Source organism: Drosophila albomicans, chromosome 2R (assembly GCF_009650485.2).
Source record: "Drosophila albomicans strain 15112-1751.03 chromosome 2R, ASM965048v2, whole genome shotgun sequence".
Taxonomy (NCBI): domain Eukaryota; kingdom Metazoa; phylum Arthropoda; class Insecta; order Diptera; family Drosophilidae; genus Drosophila; species Drosophila albomicans.
The window spans coordinates 2178151-2195317 of record NC_047631.2 but is presented as its reverse complement, the minus strand read 5'-3'; the positions used below and the strand labels follow the sequence as shown (position 1 = coordinate 2195317).

Here is a 17167-nt window from a genome sequence, read left to right as displayed (position 1 = left end):
CTGTTGCTTTTGGGTTTGGCTTTGGCTTTGGCTTTGTTCGTGGGCGTAACACTGATAACGACGCGCGAAAAACCCTCGGCTCGCTCATATAAAAACGAACGCATCAGCGCCTGTGGATTCAAAAGTTAACCGACATTTCATCTGTCAACGTGCAGCAGTAACAACGACAAGGAAAGTTCCTGTTTCGGCAAATAATATTTTACTCATTTTTGAGAATTTGTGCCCGTGTTTGTGTTCCTGTGTTTCTCAGTGCATAAATCATAATTGCCTTGGCGGTAATTTGAGTGTAATCCGCGAATAGTTGCAAACACTTTTCTGTTCCAAAGAGTAAGTCATACATTTTGTGTATTCATTTGTGATTTATTGTTCATTTTCACGCCTACAGCTAATCTAAATTATTAAGAAAAACAACATTTTATATGATTTTTTAAAAATAATTTATCTTTTTAGTATGTCCTAAGTTATTTTTATTAATACATAATAAATTAGACTTGAACAAATTCTTGTTTCATGTCACTCTTATGTACTATATATGCATTCATGCATTTTTAAGAAGATATAGTATGTATGGTACACATATGAAATGAAATGAGAAAAGATATGCATAAATTTTGTAGAAAATCACAAATTACACAATTAAAATGAATATTTTGTTAATGACAAAAGCATTAATATGCATATTTTGAGATTTCAGGATATTATTGTAAGAACCGATAAAAACTATACTCGCATGTTTTTGGTTTTCTTTTAAATGAATTTCAATTCATGGTGACTACAATAACTTTAGAAATTAAAGAAAGTGATTTAAATGACTCAAGCGTGTAAATACTAATTTGTATCACATTTCATTCAATTTTAAATTCATATGAAAATGAAACTGCATTGAACTACAACTAAAACCACTTCAGCATATAAATGTTAGTTATATGGCAATGTAGATGAATTTGTAATGCTGCACTTAGAGACCAAGCAAAATACGTCTAAAACAAGTAAGAAAACTAGTCGAGTTTGCTCGTCTGTAAGATAAGCGATGCCTGTTTTCAACTATATTCTAAAAATATACCAACTTAATATACCGATAAAAATATACCTATGACAATATTTGGTATGTCGGTATAGTACTACGTTCATAATATATAGAGTACATAGAGTTCAAAATATACCAGATTGTTCACCAAAGAAGATGCCTCCTTCTGCTTGTTTCATACTCGTACATTTCCTGAGGCATCAACTTATAATACCATTCTACCTTATGGATATATAAATATAAATATAATTTTAGTTTTTAATATTGAGTTTTTAAAAGCATTCAATCTAAAAACCGCTGACAATATTGTGCATAGCCCTGATAAGTATGCAATTTTCTTTCAATCAAAGTAAAAATTTGGTAGAAAACAGCGCACAAAAAAGATCTGAAGAAAACAAACGAAATCTAATGTAATTTCAATGGTAAGGCATGTAAAAATAAAATTGATTATGGCAATCGCTCGCAGCGTCTAATAACAATATGGGGTAAAGATTCAAATGGGAACGTTGCGAATGGAGACGAACTTGTCATGTGAAAGCATTCGCAAGACACACAACAAGGACGAAGAAAAAAAAGGCAAGACGAAGACAAGGCTCAATCAAAATTTAATTAAATAAATATCAAGAAAAATAGTCAAAGAGCTAGATACAAAACATTAAACAAACAAACTTCGTTTTGGGAATCCGATGGATATGAAAGTATAATTTGAAGCCGCGGGCAAGATGTGCAGTAAACATATTGTTTATTTATCCTGTATCCTGTATAGTATAGTATCAGATAAATAGAAATACAACTTGATGTTATTATAGAACAGTTGTTACTTAACCGTTGGTCTTTTCATTAAAGGTTCAGTGTTTAACCTCCATAATTTGACGTAAAGAAGTTAGCCACTTCATTACCTGAACGTAACTTAATTAAGTAGCTTACCAAGGGCCATGTTACTTTGCCGCTTTCAATTTACAGAAAATATGCACGAATTGCGTGTGTTTCAATTGTGCACAGCTAATTTTTGCCTTATTTGCGAAGCTTCACCCGGGGCTAAGCATGTAACGTAAAGGAAGAACAGACTCGTATATTTCAAATAAAATTGCCTATTTGGCATTCTCTTTTGCGCAACAATGCTGCTCATATCCTTTTCGTTAGTTGACTTTCTTTCACCTTTTTTTTTGCGCCTTGCCGCTTTAGCCAATTTGCCAGACATTGCAATTTTTGTAGCCATAGCGGTGACCGCAAAGTTTTCAAACTTAATTAGAAAACAACGAAGCATTTTGAATATCCGCTGCATTTTTGCTTGCGGACAATCTAATCGTCGTGACGGATATGAGAAAGCCAGACCAGGCCACAAAAGTTATGACGATAAATTCATAAAGAGATAATGCTGTCTTGCCGGCGGCGGCAGCAACGAGTAAAGTCTCATTTGCACTGAGCGAAGAAGGGTTTATTGTTTTCAATATGGTGTGGCGACAAACAAACAAGGTTTTATTGCTGGAGATGATGCGTTCAAAAAGAAGTTACGCTTTTCAGATTTACGATTGTGTTTTGTCCACATTCACGTTCCTGGCCATGGCCACTGCCATGTCCATGTCCATGTACTCATTCATGATGCCGCATGATAAAGTCCAACGAATGTGACGATTTTCCGCCTATTATCAACAGAGCTCGTGGAAAATGCGCAGCTGTTGCCGCTGCCATGATTGTAAATCATGGCATGAAAGGTGGCATTTGAACTTGAACGCTTTGCTTTGCGGTGGTTAGTGTAGTGTGTGTAACCTGTTGCATGATTTGTTGCTGCGTTGCACATGCAAGCAATAATTTATGACAGCCAACATTGCGTATACGCAATATATGACATGAAGCGCATATGAGGTGTTGAGTGTGCAAGTGTGTTACTATTCGACTAATAAGGATCGTGTAATTGATTTTTTTTTTGTTTGCATCTTATTAAATGTGAAAACGGGATCTGCAAATTTATAATGGCATCAATTGGCTTTCGAAATAAAGCTTCATAAGTCCATTTGGTATTAAAACACTAATGGAAAATGCTGCATGCTTCGCGCGGCAACGGCAGCGACAGCGACAGCGGCGACTTAATTTGCCTGAGAAAACACCAAGTGGTTTGTCTAAGAAAACTTTAAAAGCGCTTCAGTTAGTCGCAGTTGCTTGAATGGGCGCTACGTGGTCTAAGTCTACTTGACTTGGCCATTGCACCAAATACGGTCAGGAAGTGGAAATGCAGTCAGCGCTTTTGCAAACATAACAATAAAGGGTGTCATTATTATTTCTCTTATCTTCTTTCAATTAACGTCCGTCTTTGAAGCGACACATTGACGGCAATGACAATGCTTGACAGTCCGCTACAAGAGTCAAAGCCCTGAGATGCCGTGGCTGGGACTGAATTCCACCTCCAAATGAAGCCTGCAGAGTAGTATTTACTTGTTGAAATTTAAAGCTTGTTGTAAACTTAACAGTGGCATTATTCTCGGATTAAGTCCACTATAGCACAAACTTAGCAACTCAGCAATTTCAATGACACTAGCACTGTAAAGATGACAACTACCATCAACAGTCAAGCAATAGAGCGATGGCAAATTTCACGGCACGGGTCAAAACTCAATTTTTAGGAATTTAAGCAAGGGGTAATTACAGATTGCAAGGCTAGCAGAAAATTCGTCTGCTGCATGTGAAAGTTTAAAGTCGAAAGCCTGAGTGTCGAATTCGTGTTGTGCTAACTGTAAAGCCAGACCACATTTTTAAACATTCCAATGCGTTTCTCTTTTCTATTTTTTGTCTGTCAAAGCTCGGAAATTTGTTGTCGTTTGACATATGTATGTATGCGTCACGAGTACACATGTCTATGTATATATGTATATATTTATATGTATATATTTCGTTTGTTTAAGTAAGAATTCCTTGAAGAGCGTGGAGTCATGGAAGGGTGTATCAGTTAAGTAATGTTAATGTGTGACTTACAAAAATTAATGCATTTCAAAAAATTTGTTTAAATTGAAACATTTAAATTTTGGTCAATCGAATATTATTATTATTATATTTTTAAATTTTGGTCAGGTCTGCTGAAATCTTTTTTCTCATTATTTAGCTTCGCACTAAATAAAAGGTCAAAGCTCAAAGATTGTCAATTTGATATATGTACTATGTAGATAAGTCGATAGACTTTCTCTAGAGCTTATCGTTGACTCTTATCCGAAATGGAGACAATATCGAGAATATGAGATGCCTTTATAAAAGTAGGATAGATCGAATAAAATAATATATTGTGTCAAACCAACTAAATAAATGAACAATTTTTAAATTTATTTCACAAAATTATTTTACTCGCAACTTAACTTTAATAAACGATCATCGCAAATAGATATTCTGTAGTCGGTCTATTATTTAATTTTGTTTCTCATTTAATACGTATTTTGAGACTAATAAATACAAACTGCCAGTTGACAACTGGTCGCCGTTTCTTCAACTTACAGACACAAGTCACAGAAAAAAGGAGGCACGTGCCCGCGACACGTCTAAGACAATGAATATGCTAAATACTCAAATGCTCCTGCTGGCGCTATACTGCCTAGGATACGTTTGCTGTTCACCGGCCATCGGGGCGCAAGAACCCAGCAGTCAAATTGGAAATGATGGCGATGGCGAAAACGATATGCTGATGAGTGCCGTCGAGGATGGACCAGAGAATGGTGGTGATATCGATAAAAGGGTGGAACGCTATGCCTTTGGGTTGGGACGACGTGCCTATATGTACACCAATGGAGGCGCTGGAATGAAACGTCTGCCAGTGTATAACTTTGGACTGGGCAAGCGATCAAGACCATACTCTTTCGGTCTAGGCAAACGCAATGATTATGACTACGATCAGGATAATGAGATTGACTATAGAGCGCAGCCATTAAGCTTTATGGGTGCTGCAGGTGAGTAATGGGTAGAGGGTAGAGAGATCTGAATTTGATGGTGGATACATTCATACATTAATTTTTGCAGGTAGGAGCGGCCGACAGTACAAGCGAACAACGCGTCCACAACCCTTCAACTTTGGTTTGGGTAGGCGTTAAGGCTCCTCACACCAAAACACAAAAACAGAACACAGATGATATACAAATCACTATTCCAGCAGTATGCCATTTGTGACGGTCAAAGTAAGCTTTGACCATTACTGAAAATTGTTGTTACATGGCTTTGAATTGCACCACAGTCAACCATAAATTGAATTCGAAAACTAAGGTACAACAAAAAAGATATCTTTAAATCCAGTATATTAATATGAAAGAATACCAATTTAATTCAATTCAGTTTATTAGTATGAACGAATACCGATTAAAGCAAGTTCTTCATTTGACGCGTTAATCTGCGCAGTATTCTTGTTTTAGATGCAAGAGATGGAGCCAAGAAAATTGAAAAACAAAAAAATTAGAAAAAAAGCAAAAAAAAAAAAAACATAAATAAACAAAAACAATTGGCATGTGCAATTAAATGATGACAGAATATATAAACGTACATAACTATTCAATTATATACTACATATTCGATCTAATCATATTTTAATAAATACATTTTAATGGGGCATAATTATACTTAAAAAAAAAACAATTATACATACATTCATATGTACACGTTTATAGTATAATACCAAATAAAATATGTGTACTTTTTGGGGCCCTGAGTCCCCTTACTATTTCGAGCATTCGAGTGAACACGCAGCCGTAGGAGAATAATTCGTTGTACCCGCACGAAGCGCTCAAAACATAATATTTACCATAGCTAAAAGTATAAGTATATACCAACCTGTTGAAACAAAGTGATTATTTTAATTTAAATACATGTATGTAATTGTTTTGTGAATATATTTTAATAAACAGTAATCTGGGCACTGCAAAACTGTGCAAGCAAAAATACAAAACCAAAACTTTTCGTTGCAATAAAACATAATCACTTAATAAACATTGAACAGTACATTAAATTACATCATTACGAAACATCAATCAACATTAAATTACATCATATCATTACGAAACATCAATCAAAACAATTGTAACAATTAACTACAGATTTATAATGAGCTCTTCTACTCGTACAGGTAACTTATTCATTTAAAATATATCAAATTAAATCAATCCTCAACTTGCTTAAAATAGTATCAAATGCAAACACTGACGATATAAATGTATAAGGACTACTTCGTATAATTCCAAAATCCGGCTCTAAGCTGGGCAAAGATCTTGGTTGAAAAGTCGGTGTTTGTTGTTCATAACGACTAAACGCACTGACCAATGGCTTTCGAGCATTCTGCTTCATCTTTTCCTTGCGGGCAACAAGCTTTTTCGTTTCACGGACCATGTAGATTGCTTCTGTATTGGTCATGTAGTTGTGAATAATCTGTGGTTTTTAAGATTATATTATATTACTCACATTTTTGAAATGTAACTGAAATCAGACTTACCTTTCGCTTTTTTGGACAGTGGGCAAATACCCAAATAAGCGTACATAAGGTGTTAAAAATTTCACTGTCTTTATCGCACCAGCGCAAAAGCATCTGGGCAATGGTAACTAAACCGCCCTCCTGAAAAGTATTCACTGTGGTGCTATTATAGCGTGCTAAATTGAGAATAATACGACTACAACGCTCGATCAGTTGCTTATCAACCTCTGAACGTATAGCCTGTGCCATGATGCCGTAACAGAAGTGGGACATAAATTCTGAACACCACATTAGTAGATGAGGTACTGTTCGAGACAGACGATCTAAAATGAAATACAAAATTAGATCAGAAAATGTTTAATGACAATTCAGTCGACATATTTACCTAGCTGATTTAAAACGGGTAGAGCATCCGAGGCAATAAATCGGCCACGCAAAATTCGAACTGAGTCCTGAATCTTAGACCGTACCGAATTAATAGCTGTAGCCTGCTGACGAAGCTGCAATAGACGCTGTCGAATAACTAAAAGACCGGCATGTCGTTGTTTTCGACGAGTAAGATATCCCCGCCAGTAACATTGAATAACTTTCGCCGCTCGCTTTTGACGCAGAAGCTCCTTCATTTCCGTAGTCATTAGAGCCTGGAAACGCTTTCGGGCAAGAAAACCACGTGCATGCGCTTGGAAATTGCCAGTGCATTGGGTCAAGAGGCGGAATTGCTTTTGTAGAACCAATACCAAACGTTTCCCACGGAACTTTTGTTGCAGGTGAATTGCAGTCTTTCGAAGTTGCAAGAACTCATTGCGCTTCTTAATCATACATTGTCTGGCACGGAACTTTAACTGAATACTAATGGTAACCGATCTTAGTCTCTGATATTGAATCCTTGTAGTGATCATAGCTAGACGAGCCCGATAATGACGTTGGATTACAACGGCAGCCTCTCTCTGCCTCTGGTACTGAGCACGCTGCTGTCTCATTAGCATTAAGGACCGCACCCAACCTTGTAGTAATCTCGCTTTTTGAATAGTTGCCAAGAACATCTGTCTGTGTACACGTGCTTGTATAGTAGCTCGCCATTTACGCTGCAATGTTATTGTACTTGTGCGAACCCGTTGATAGTTTCCACGATACAATCGCATAGCTAGAAAACTTCGCCACCAGACCTGTATACGGACTGCAGCCTGCCTTTCTCTTTGATAATTGTTCTTTACTGATATCATAGCCAACTTAGCGCGTATTCTCTGTTGCATTTGCATAATAAGTGCTCTCTCATATTCATATGTGGCACGTTGCACTCGCATGGACAGCTGAGCACGATAGCGATGTTGTACTTGAATTGTAATTTGTTTTAGATGCTGGTAACTGTCTCTATCTTTGCGCATAGCCAAATGAGCACGGTAGTGTCTCTGAATGGTTATGGCTGCATCACGAAGATGTAAATAAGTGCGACGCTGTCTTTTGGTCAGCAAATAGTTGCGCCAGTGCATCTGGAGACAAGAAATAGCAGCTCGGGTGCCGCGATACTTGGCACTTATGTATCGCATTTGTCTAAAGGATCGGAAGCGTTGCTGAATAAGTACAACTGACTGTTGAAGGCGCACGAACTGCGCTCTCTGTGTCCTCATCAATTGTCGAGCGCGATATAATCTCTGGATTTTTATAACGGAGTTCTTCATCTTAGTGAAATCATCTCGCTGCCGCCGCATCTGCACTCGTGCCCGAAATTTGTTTTGCAGCACGATGCTGTGAAATCTCAGCTGTTGATAAGAGCGATACTGTCGTCGCATCTCAAGCGTTGCTCTCCATCGTTGTTGCAAGTTAACAATACATTGTCGATCCTTCACAAAAGTACGTCGCACCTGTTGCATTTCCAGACGAGCTAGATATAGCGTCTGCAGGAAAACTGCAGCATTTCTCAGTCGCAAATACTCCTGTCGTTGCCGGCGCATTTGAAATCGAGCCCTGTACTTTATCTGAAGCACCCTCACAGCGGTTTTGAGTTTATGATAGCTTTCATGCTGTTTACGCATCTTGATTGTAGCCCTCCAATAACGCTGCAATATTATAGCACTACGACGTTGAAGATTATAACGTTGATAGCACCTAAGCATCTCCAAACGAGCACGATATCGATTTTGCAAAATTACAGCCGCCTCTCGAAGAATCAAAAAATCTTTGCGTTTTTGCTGAGCGAGTCTCTTACCTCGCCATCTATTCTGTACGAAGATTATCAATTGCCTTTGATGAACGTAAGTTTTTCGCTGTTCCCTCGCACAGCGAAGAGCACGCCAATGCAGTTGGATGCAAGAAGCAGCAGCTTGATGTATTTGATCACGTTGCAAGCGTTCTCTAGCCGCATACGCCAGCAGTTTCTTCGAGAACATGCGGCGACGGAAAATCCTTTGAAGGAATATTGTAGATTCTCTCAGATGGAAGAACTCTTGACGCACCAGGCGACCCAGGCGCTGCGCACGCCACCAAGCCTGAATGCTAACGATTTTCTGATACATTTCAAACAAATGTTTCTGGGCCAAGTAGCGACGAGTGTATTTCTGTAGAACGATTGTAGCTTGTAGGCGCTCTACACGATACAATTTAACGAACTTGCGCATTTGATGACCCCTGAAGGCGGCTTGTATGCGAATCGCAGCTCTATCACGAATGCGACGTCTAATAAAAACATGCAGCCAGCGACGTCGCCACCACAGCTGCAGAACACGAGCAGCAGCATTAAATTTGGGCGATCGAAACTTGTAGCACAATTGCCAGAGCAGCGACAATGTCTTCTCCCGATAGCCATCAACGATGTCAGCTGCGGTGATGTCCCCACCGAGCTGGAAATTGGCATTTTGCAAGGCCCCTAAAGCGAGCTTAACGTTGAATATACGCTGCAAGCGAGAAATCGCTGGAACCCGTAACTGCTGGGTGAGATCATCGCGCAGCAGGATGACCTCCATGACCCGTGTTAGACGCACACCATCTCGCAGATCGATGGCCAGATTGTTGAAGGCATAATCGAACTCGTCAAGGAATGTCTGCTTATGCTGCAATACATATCCCATGCGGCGTAATTCACGTGTGATGTCGCCTAGGTTCGCCAGCAGCTCAGATGAAAAGCGTAGAAGAATATCTTTTGTTTCCTTGTGTGGCGATTTCTTGACAAACAAGCATGGATTATGCTTGATAATGCGTCGTTGTTTAGCTTGATCCAGGAACAACAGAAGAAACAAAGTCTTTTGTAGCGTGTGCTTCTTTATGGTCTCCGCGTACTCTTCGGTTAAAGTATACGCCTTGCTGTACTTCTGCTCCTCGAACTTGTTGCGAAACAGACGATTCAGAATGAATGTACTGAGGCCGACAATATCGCGATTCGATTGCAGATGAAGCTTTTCTCCAAACACTACTTCTAGGCCCAGACGCAGCCACAGCGGATTGAAGCAGAGCAATAGCTCGAGTATTGTGCGCTGCATGACCACATCTAGGTGGAGGTTGCGATCACTTCGAATGCGCAACGCCTGTTTTTGGACGTAAACGGCAACTTTGGAGCACGGTAAGCGCATTTGTTCGCTGAAGAACAGTTCAACTGCAGCGCGACGCAGTGTTTCCAGACGAAACGTGGTTAAGTAATTCATCGATTGCACCTCCTTGGTGGGCGCCAATGACAACTCCTTATTACGCACCTCGTTGAATAGCTTGCCCACATCGATTTTACTATTGTTATCTGCATCTAAATCTGCTGGTATGCTAACTAAAGCGTTTAGCCACTTTTTAAAGTCTGTTTGGTGACGTTCTACAGCCTCCTCATCTAAATACATAGTTGAAGCCAAAAATGGATCGACAGTGGTACTTGCAGCAAAAGGATCTGGATTAATATATGACTGCATGTACAGATCGGAATCGTAAAGTTTAACGGAAGTTTGCTGTCGTGTCTTGCGCGGTTCAACCGGCTTTTTCAACAGCGACATCGTTTGAGACAATTTAAACTTTTTGGACTGCGCATGCGGCCATGCTTTGGAGTTACGCGCAGAGGCATTGGTTGGTGTATAACAACTGGGTTCATATCTTTGTCGCTTCGGTGGTGAAATGGCCATAGTTTCATTACGATGAATTGATTCGCTGCTGGGGGCATCCGAGAAGCTCAATTCATGTGAGCGACGCTTGTGGCCGCTGCTTACTTTTGTTTCCTTGCTACGACGCTGCTGAATATGGGTCAGTGCCAAGTGATCGATCTTGTGCGTTTTCTTTACTGCTTCGTGTAAATTACAGTGGCTCGATTGTGCCAGAATCTCGCACTGATTGAACAGCACATCTTGCTGGGAAACAACGCTTATCTCGCTGGAATCTGAATTATCGAGGAACGTGTTCGCTGACGAGGGTATCTGTTGCGATTGCTGATAATAACGATTCTGTTCAATGGAACGAAGCGGCAACATTTCATTAAGATTGGGCATCGAACCTTGTATGGCAATCTTTGATTGTGGGGATAGCAGCGATAGATTCTTCATAGATTCACTGTACTTGCGCAACGGTGAGCCCACAACATGAATATCTCGCTTCAAATCACGTATTTTCGACGGCATCTGGCCTGCCATATTTGGTGGACTTGAGTCCTCTTCTCGTATGCATGCCAAAGCACGCATTTGCATGGCTGGCACAATTGTCGTGGTCTTGTTAAGCGTAATCGATGGTGTCTGCTGCAACAGATCGTTGCGTGAACCATCTAAAGTGTCTGCAGAGATATTCATTGTTTCGGACAGTTTTACATCAAATGTCCGGTTAGAAATGGTTTGTTCCTCATCCATTGAGGAGGGCAGACGACGTGGGTGCAACTCCTCTGCGTTATGTGCTGCAGTTTGTCCAGGTAAGTTCAATGTGGGAGTGGGCCAGTTAACAAGATTGTCAGGCAATGATTTTGCGTCATGTGACACTTCGACAATAGGTGTGAATTGCATCTTATCAATTAAATTGATGACACTGCCAGGAGTCTTCGGACTAACATTCTCTTTCAGATTACGCCCCTGAGGAGAAATATTTGATGCAGCTCTATACACATTCCGCTCGCTTAGAGGCGCTTGAGCTGTCACTGTAGATGTGGATGTCTTTGTACGTGCAGCAGCAGCGCTGTTGCGCCACGACTGCTTTACTGCTGTTGCTGTGGCAACTGCTGAACTGGAATTGCAACTGGACACACGTTTCTTTTGTTGCACAGCTGCTGCTGCCGTACTATTCTTGAGCATCTTAGTACTGCTAGTCGGAGACTTGAGCTGCAGCGTCTTGCCAATTGTAGGAAACTTACGAGTTGTCTTCAGAAAACAAGCAAAAATAGGGGTTGGAGTTAGCAATCTTTTTCGTTATCAATTAGTGACACTCACCCTTGATGGTTGCATGCTTTTGGACTTCAGAATAATCATAACGTCTTTGCGAAAATTGCGATTGTCGAGTAACTGCAGTGTTTCTTTACAGGCAACATCAATCTGTGGATTCCACACTAATTCCATGACAACCTCGTCGCGAGCTGGAACACTACGTTCCATCCATTCCAGGCTGAGATTGTGGTCCTCTTTGATGGGCCTTGTTACTCTGACCTAGGAACGCGTAGCAAATTAGGTTAATGCCACATTGACAAAATAAATGGAAGGTGCCATGTTGCCAAGCCGACGACAGTTGTAGTCGGATTGGGATTGCGATTAAGTGACCAACTAACCTCAATATCCTCGTCACTGGGATTCATAATACGCACAATACGCTTTGCTGTTTTTCCGATGGGAACATCTTCGAACTGCACAATTGCCTTGGCTGAGAATGGAGCCATTACCACGATAGCCGGTTCGCGGCCTTCGACTCGCTTCTTTTGCTTAATACGCGATGGCGTTACAGTAATCTTTAAATTTGGATAAACACAATATATGTTTGTGCATAAATTAGCTGCAATATATCTCACCTCAAAGGCGCTCATTTTAATTAGCGCGTTAACGGTTCAATACCAATCAACAATATCAAATTACAAGCCACAGAACTGAATAAACTTAAAACTCTGACGCCACAATTAACACTATTAACCAGATTTAGCGCCGAACACAAATTAAAAACGTAGACTCGAAACAAAGCGCCGCTCACGCCGTTGCCATTTTGAAAATAGATTGCAAGGGTTGCTTCGGTGACCAAGCGATTTGGTATAATTTAGCGCATTTCGCACTAATAAGTGGCAGCGCCGCTGCGCTGTGAATGGCAATTTTATGAAACGAGTGGTAAATTTGAATTTTAATAAATTTACTTTTTATTTTTGTTTTGTTTTTTATTTACAAGCCAAACAACAAAATTGAATTACAAGTCACATTAGTCTACTGTGTGGAAAGATATGTGCTAGTCACTGCCCTCCGCCATCTCTGCATACATATTTCTGAAGTAGCCAGGAAATGGAGTCACCGCCGCATCCAAATCTTCGCCAGTATCATTGTCTGGTGGTTCAACGGCAATAAAAGATATAGCAAAGCCGCGTAAAGAATTGTCATAATCCGTTTGGAACTTTAACAGTAGAGTGTCTGAGTTGGAAACAATCACTGGTGGTTTCCTTTTCCCGCAAAAGCGACCATGTATAGTATTCATAGCGTTGCCCTCCTCAGTGACCTCGAGGAAGTCATACTCGCATCGCTCCGAATACTCGATTTCGAATTGAAGAAATTTGATTTTGACACTACTTTCCGGATCGGACTCAATACGCCAATCGCAGTACATATTCCGCTCATACGGCCTAATGCCATAGCGAGGATGTGAGTAGAAAATTTGGGTGTTATTCGTGGCACGCAAATAGCCGCCACACTCTGACAGAAAGGTTGCGTTAAAGCCCTTACGTTGTAGTCCCGCATCCGTCTTGAGCACCATAAACATTTCATTGCTGGATGCAATTACCGCATAAGGTTCGCGGCCACCACAATAGACGCCTAGTGTCGAACTATTCTCCGAGCGACCATCATAGATGGCCACGTAGTCATAAATGCATTCCTGATGGCTTTCCACATCGAAATCATTGAAAGTCAGCTTGATGCGATGTCCCAGAACCGTCTGGAAATGCCAGTAGCAAAATATATTGCGTGCATAGTCGTTGGGATAGTTGGGACTGTGGAGGACCCCTTTGGAGGAGGTGATCTCAAACTTGCACTTTGTCTCCGTGCAATTGTGGCCATTTTTGTGGAGTGTGTAACCATTCCTACAGCTGCATTGGTAGCTACCATATGTGTTGCGGCATCTGTGCTGGCAGCCACCATTGTTCAGTGCGCACTCGTCGATATCTGCATAGCAATAAAGTTTGATGAGGATTAGAATGCATTAGTAACATACGTCAAATAAGGTTAGAAAACTCAGGGACTCTTAATGCTTACCTACAATAAATTCAGCCACAAATCCGTTGCGTTGAATCGTTCGATCCGAATAAAACTCGAGCCGCAGAATATTCTGCTCGGAATTAACGATTGGTGGCAACTCGTTTCCACAAAATATGCCGATCTTCTTAAGCCTATTGTCCCGCAGCTTTGAATATATGATCAGGTAGTCATAACTGCATTTCGTATACTGCAGCTTAGTGCCCTCCAGATCGAAAGCCGTGAAGTTCAAGAAGACAGAATGATTTGGAGGCGCAACCACTTCCCAGACACATTGCTTGGCATTTGGATAGAGATCAGGATATGAAGGAGAATACAAGGTGCCATTGGACATAGTTGCATTCACAACACCCCCACATGCGTCTGCAAGGAGGTAAATATGTATATTTAACTTTGAGATCATTGAAATTGCATCCAACAATTCCTAAACAAACCTTCACAGGTTCTGCCATTGGACTGCAACTCATAGCCGGCGTGACATCCACACTGATAGCTGCCCAAGGTATTGATGCAAATGTGCTGACAGCCGTGCTCCATAAACTTGCATTCGTCCACATCCAACATCAGAGCTGCGGAGAAGCCCAACCTTGTAACAGAGCCATCCGACACGAATTTGATAAACATTTGATTGCTATGCGTTCTATAAATAAATTTTATTAATATAATTGTAGTACCGGCTAAGGACCCAGACGTCATAATCACTCACTTGATATTAGGTGGCAGCTTGTCGCCGCAAAAGCGCCCAATTAGCTTAGAGTCGCTGCGAGCGCCGTCTCTGATCTCAATATAGTCGTAAATGCATCGATCATGCTTCTCTATAAAGAAAGACTGAAACTTTATGGCAACATGATGATTAGCCGGCGCTGTGATGCGCCAAATACACTCTTTGTTGGGCATATACTCCAGGGGATAGTTCGGAGAGTCGATGGACTGATCCTTGGTCAGGTAGATATCTCCGCCGCAGACCACTAGAAAAATCGAAAAGAATAACTTTTAGGATTATAAAAGTTCACATTTAAGGTAAACACAGTTAATGACTTACCTTCAAAACGCGCTTTGAATCCTCTATATCCAAGTGCTGCATTGTTGTTGACATACTTAATTAGCATGCGACTTGTCTCCGTGGTGATCATCTCGCTCTCGTTGATGTTCCTTCCGCATATGCGACGCACAAGTGGCGAGCGATGCCAGTAGCCATCGCGAATCTCAACATAGTCCTGCGTACAGTTGCTCGAATGCAACAGCTGCAGCTCCTGCAGATGGAGTATGATACGTTCACCATTTGTAGCCGTTATTCGCCACTCGCAGACGTTCAACGATGGAGCATTATGGCTAGCACCAACGTGCTGCGGTTCATCACCTACGTCGCCACTTCCCTCTACATTGCTAAGTAGACTGTTGTCAGTATAGATGTAATGGGGAGACACGATCTGTCCGGAATTTTGTTGAAAGGTGCGTCCACATGCGGCACACTTGTAAAGCAAATTGGCCTGCAGAATGTCGCCTTGACTCAGGCGACGACGTTGACCTAATTCAATTTGCACACCAGGATGCAGACCGATGGGTGTGATGGTATCCAGATAAGAGCTCTTAGAAAATGAGTTTTTGGCGTAGTGCATGATAGAGTTATAGTCATATGGTAAGAGTGGCTCGTCGAATTCTTCGGGAGACAACACATCAAAATTGTACGCCTGACCCCGCATAATATTAGCCTTATTGATAATGATGTGCTTGTCTCGATCGCCACGGGCATGCTCATGATGGAAGCCAATTGTGTGGCCCAACTCGTGTATGATGATGCCAAATTTTTCACAGTTTCTCCCTATGGAAATTGCTTGTCGTCCGTTCCCATTCTTTCCAAGAAAAGAGCAGCATCTGTCGAAGCGGAAACAAAATTATGGTTATGCTTTCAGATGTATGTATGTCAAAACGGGAAAATGCAACTAACCCGCAACTCTTGACTGTGAAATAGATATAGTTTGAATGCAGCTTAACATCCCGTTCCACAAACTTAATACATGTGAAGTTCTCCCAGTAACGCATGGCCTGCTTAAAGAGAGCCTTGTGGGCACCACTAAAGATGGAGTCAATCTCGTAAGGTATTACACCATAGTCCCATGTTCGGTCCTTCCGTACTGTAACGGCACGACGCATTCGTTGTGAAAGCTGTGCATTCGCGGATGCGTCAGTCCAAATCATGGGAGGAGCAGGTGGTACCTTTATCAGTGTAGATGGCAAGTTATACGATGACTTGGAACGCTTTCCTCGTTGACTTCTTCTAAAAGAAAGAGGACACACAGTAAAGCTTATGTTCTATTGTGCGCAATTCGACTTCAAATTGCAGATCGGATAGAAGAATCACGTTAAATCTATTTTAACACTTCAAGCTTACCTCAAGATATTTGTGTTGCCCTTCTGCCATATTTTTGTTTTGATGCTGGTGTGCTTAGAGTTCAAGTGTGCATCGTATTTTGTCCGAGTGTTGAAATTCCCTTGCTCAGATGTCTGAAATTCATTTAGTCAGAAATGAAATTGATTAAATCGTACTATACACACATACCTTGAATATTTCAAAATCTTCGGACTGTTCGTTGAAATTGAAATTACAGTTATCAGCATCCTTATTAGCACGAGAAAGGTGGGGCAACAATGCAATTATTAGTAATCCAATACATAATGAAATCAATTTAACTTTGAATAGCATGGAATGTATTTTGTGTCCCATTGTGATTATAGTCTCGCAGTCTCTCTCTGTCTCTCTCTCTCTGTCTGTGAAGGTGTGTCAGACGACCGTGCAGGGCCAGCTTAAAGTTATGACTGAACTCCCGAATGTTCGAATTGCCGAATTATATTTGCTCAGGTCCACACACATTCGTAAGGGTTTTGGGATTTAACAGGTATAAGAGATGAAACAGCAAGAAAGAAGGTGAGAGGTAGAGAGAATCACAGGCAGGAGGATCGCCATGGCAACACCACGCGATCTGTCTTCACCGACAAAACACTAACAACAATAGCCTGTCGACGAGTCGTGAGCGACTAGAACTGTTTGAGAGCCCTTCTTATTTTATTTTGCAAGCTGCACATTATCTGGCTGTCTGCCTGCTGTTACTTGCTTGCATTCAATGAGTTTTATTTGGGTATCCCTACAACTTGATATTGTATTTCATCTACCTGGAACTGGAGCTCAACAGTGTTCGGTATGTTAGCGATTTTAAGTATCGGATCAGGTGTGGTATAAGCAGGTCATAAGTCCCGCGAGTGAACAAAACTTTTCGAGGTAATTCTAAAACCAATTCAAAATACAGATGGCTTCGCAATGATGCA

At 40.9% G+C, this 17167-nt stretch overlaps 3 protein-coding genes across 4 annotated transcripts; 1 reads left to right on the top strand and 2 right to left on the bottom strand.

The window, feature by feature from the left end:
- The first annotated feature begins 65 nt into the window (after nucleotides 1-65).
- LOC117576224 (allatostatin-A) lies at nucleotides 66-6127 on the top strand. 2 transcript variants are annotated; one of them, XM_034260836.2, is made up of 3 exons: nucleotides 66-327; nucleotides 4510-4956; nucleotides 5027-6127. In XM_034260836.2, the coding sequence occupies exons 2-3, from the start codon at nucleotides 4560-4562 to the stop codon at nucleotides 5095-5097; spliced, it is 468 nt and encodes a 155-aa protein (XP_034116727.1). In that variant the 5' UTR covers nucleotides 66-327; nucleotides 4510-4559; the 3' UTR covers nucleotides 5098-6127. The 2 variants fall into 2 exon arrangements, with proteins under 2 accessions (XP_034116727.1, XP_034116726.1); XM_034260835.2 differs by having other exon boundaries at nucleotides 67-327; nucleotides 4477-4956.
- Nucleotides 5870-12710, bottom strand: LOC117576221 (protein abnormal spindle). The gene is made up of 6 exons (XM_034260830.2): nucleotides 12406-12710; nucleotides 12169-12345; nucleotides 11837-12049; nucleotides 6847-11767; nucleotides 6483-6784; nucleotides 5870-6418 (listed from the first exon to the last, which is right to left on the bottom strand). The coding sequence occupies exons 1-6, from the start codon at nucleotides 12418-12420 to the stop codon at nucleotides 6143-6145; spliced, it is 5904 nt and encodes a 1967-aa protein (XP_034116721.1). The 5' UTR covers nucleotides 12421-12710; the 3' UTR covers nucleotides 5870-6142.
- An 82-nt stretch (nucleotides 12711-12792) lies between these two features.
- On the bottom strand, nucleotides 12793-16596 carry LOC117576223 (dorsal-ventral patterning protein tolloid). Its single transcript, XM_034260834.2, has 8 exons — nucleotides 16404-16596; nucleotides 16236-16348; nucleotides 15792-16121; nucleotides 14886-15718; nucleotides 14550-14811; nucleotides 14278-14483; nucleotides 13844-14206; nucleotides 12793-13753 (listed from the first exon to the last, which is right to left on the bottom strand). The coding sequence occupies exons 1-8, from the start codon at nucleotides 16566-16568 to the stop codon at nucleotides 12828-12830; spliced, it is 3198 nt and encodes a 1065-aa protein (XP_034116725.1). The 5' UTR covers nucleotides 16569-16596; the 3' UTR covers nucleotides 12793-12827.
- Between the last annotated feature and the right edge of the window lie 571 nt (nucleotides 16597-17167).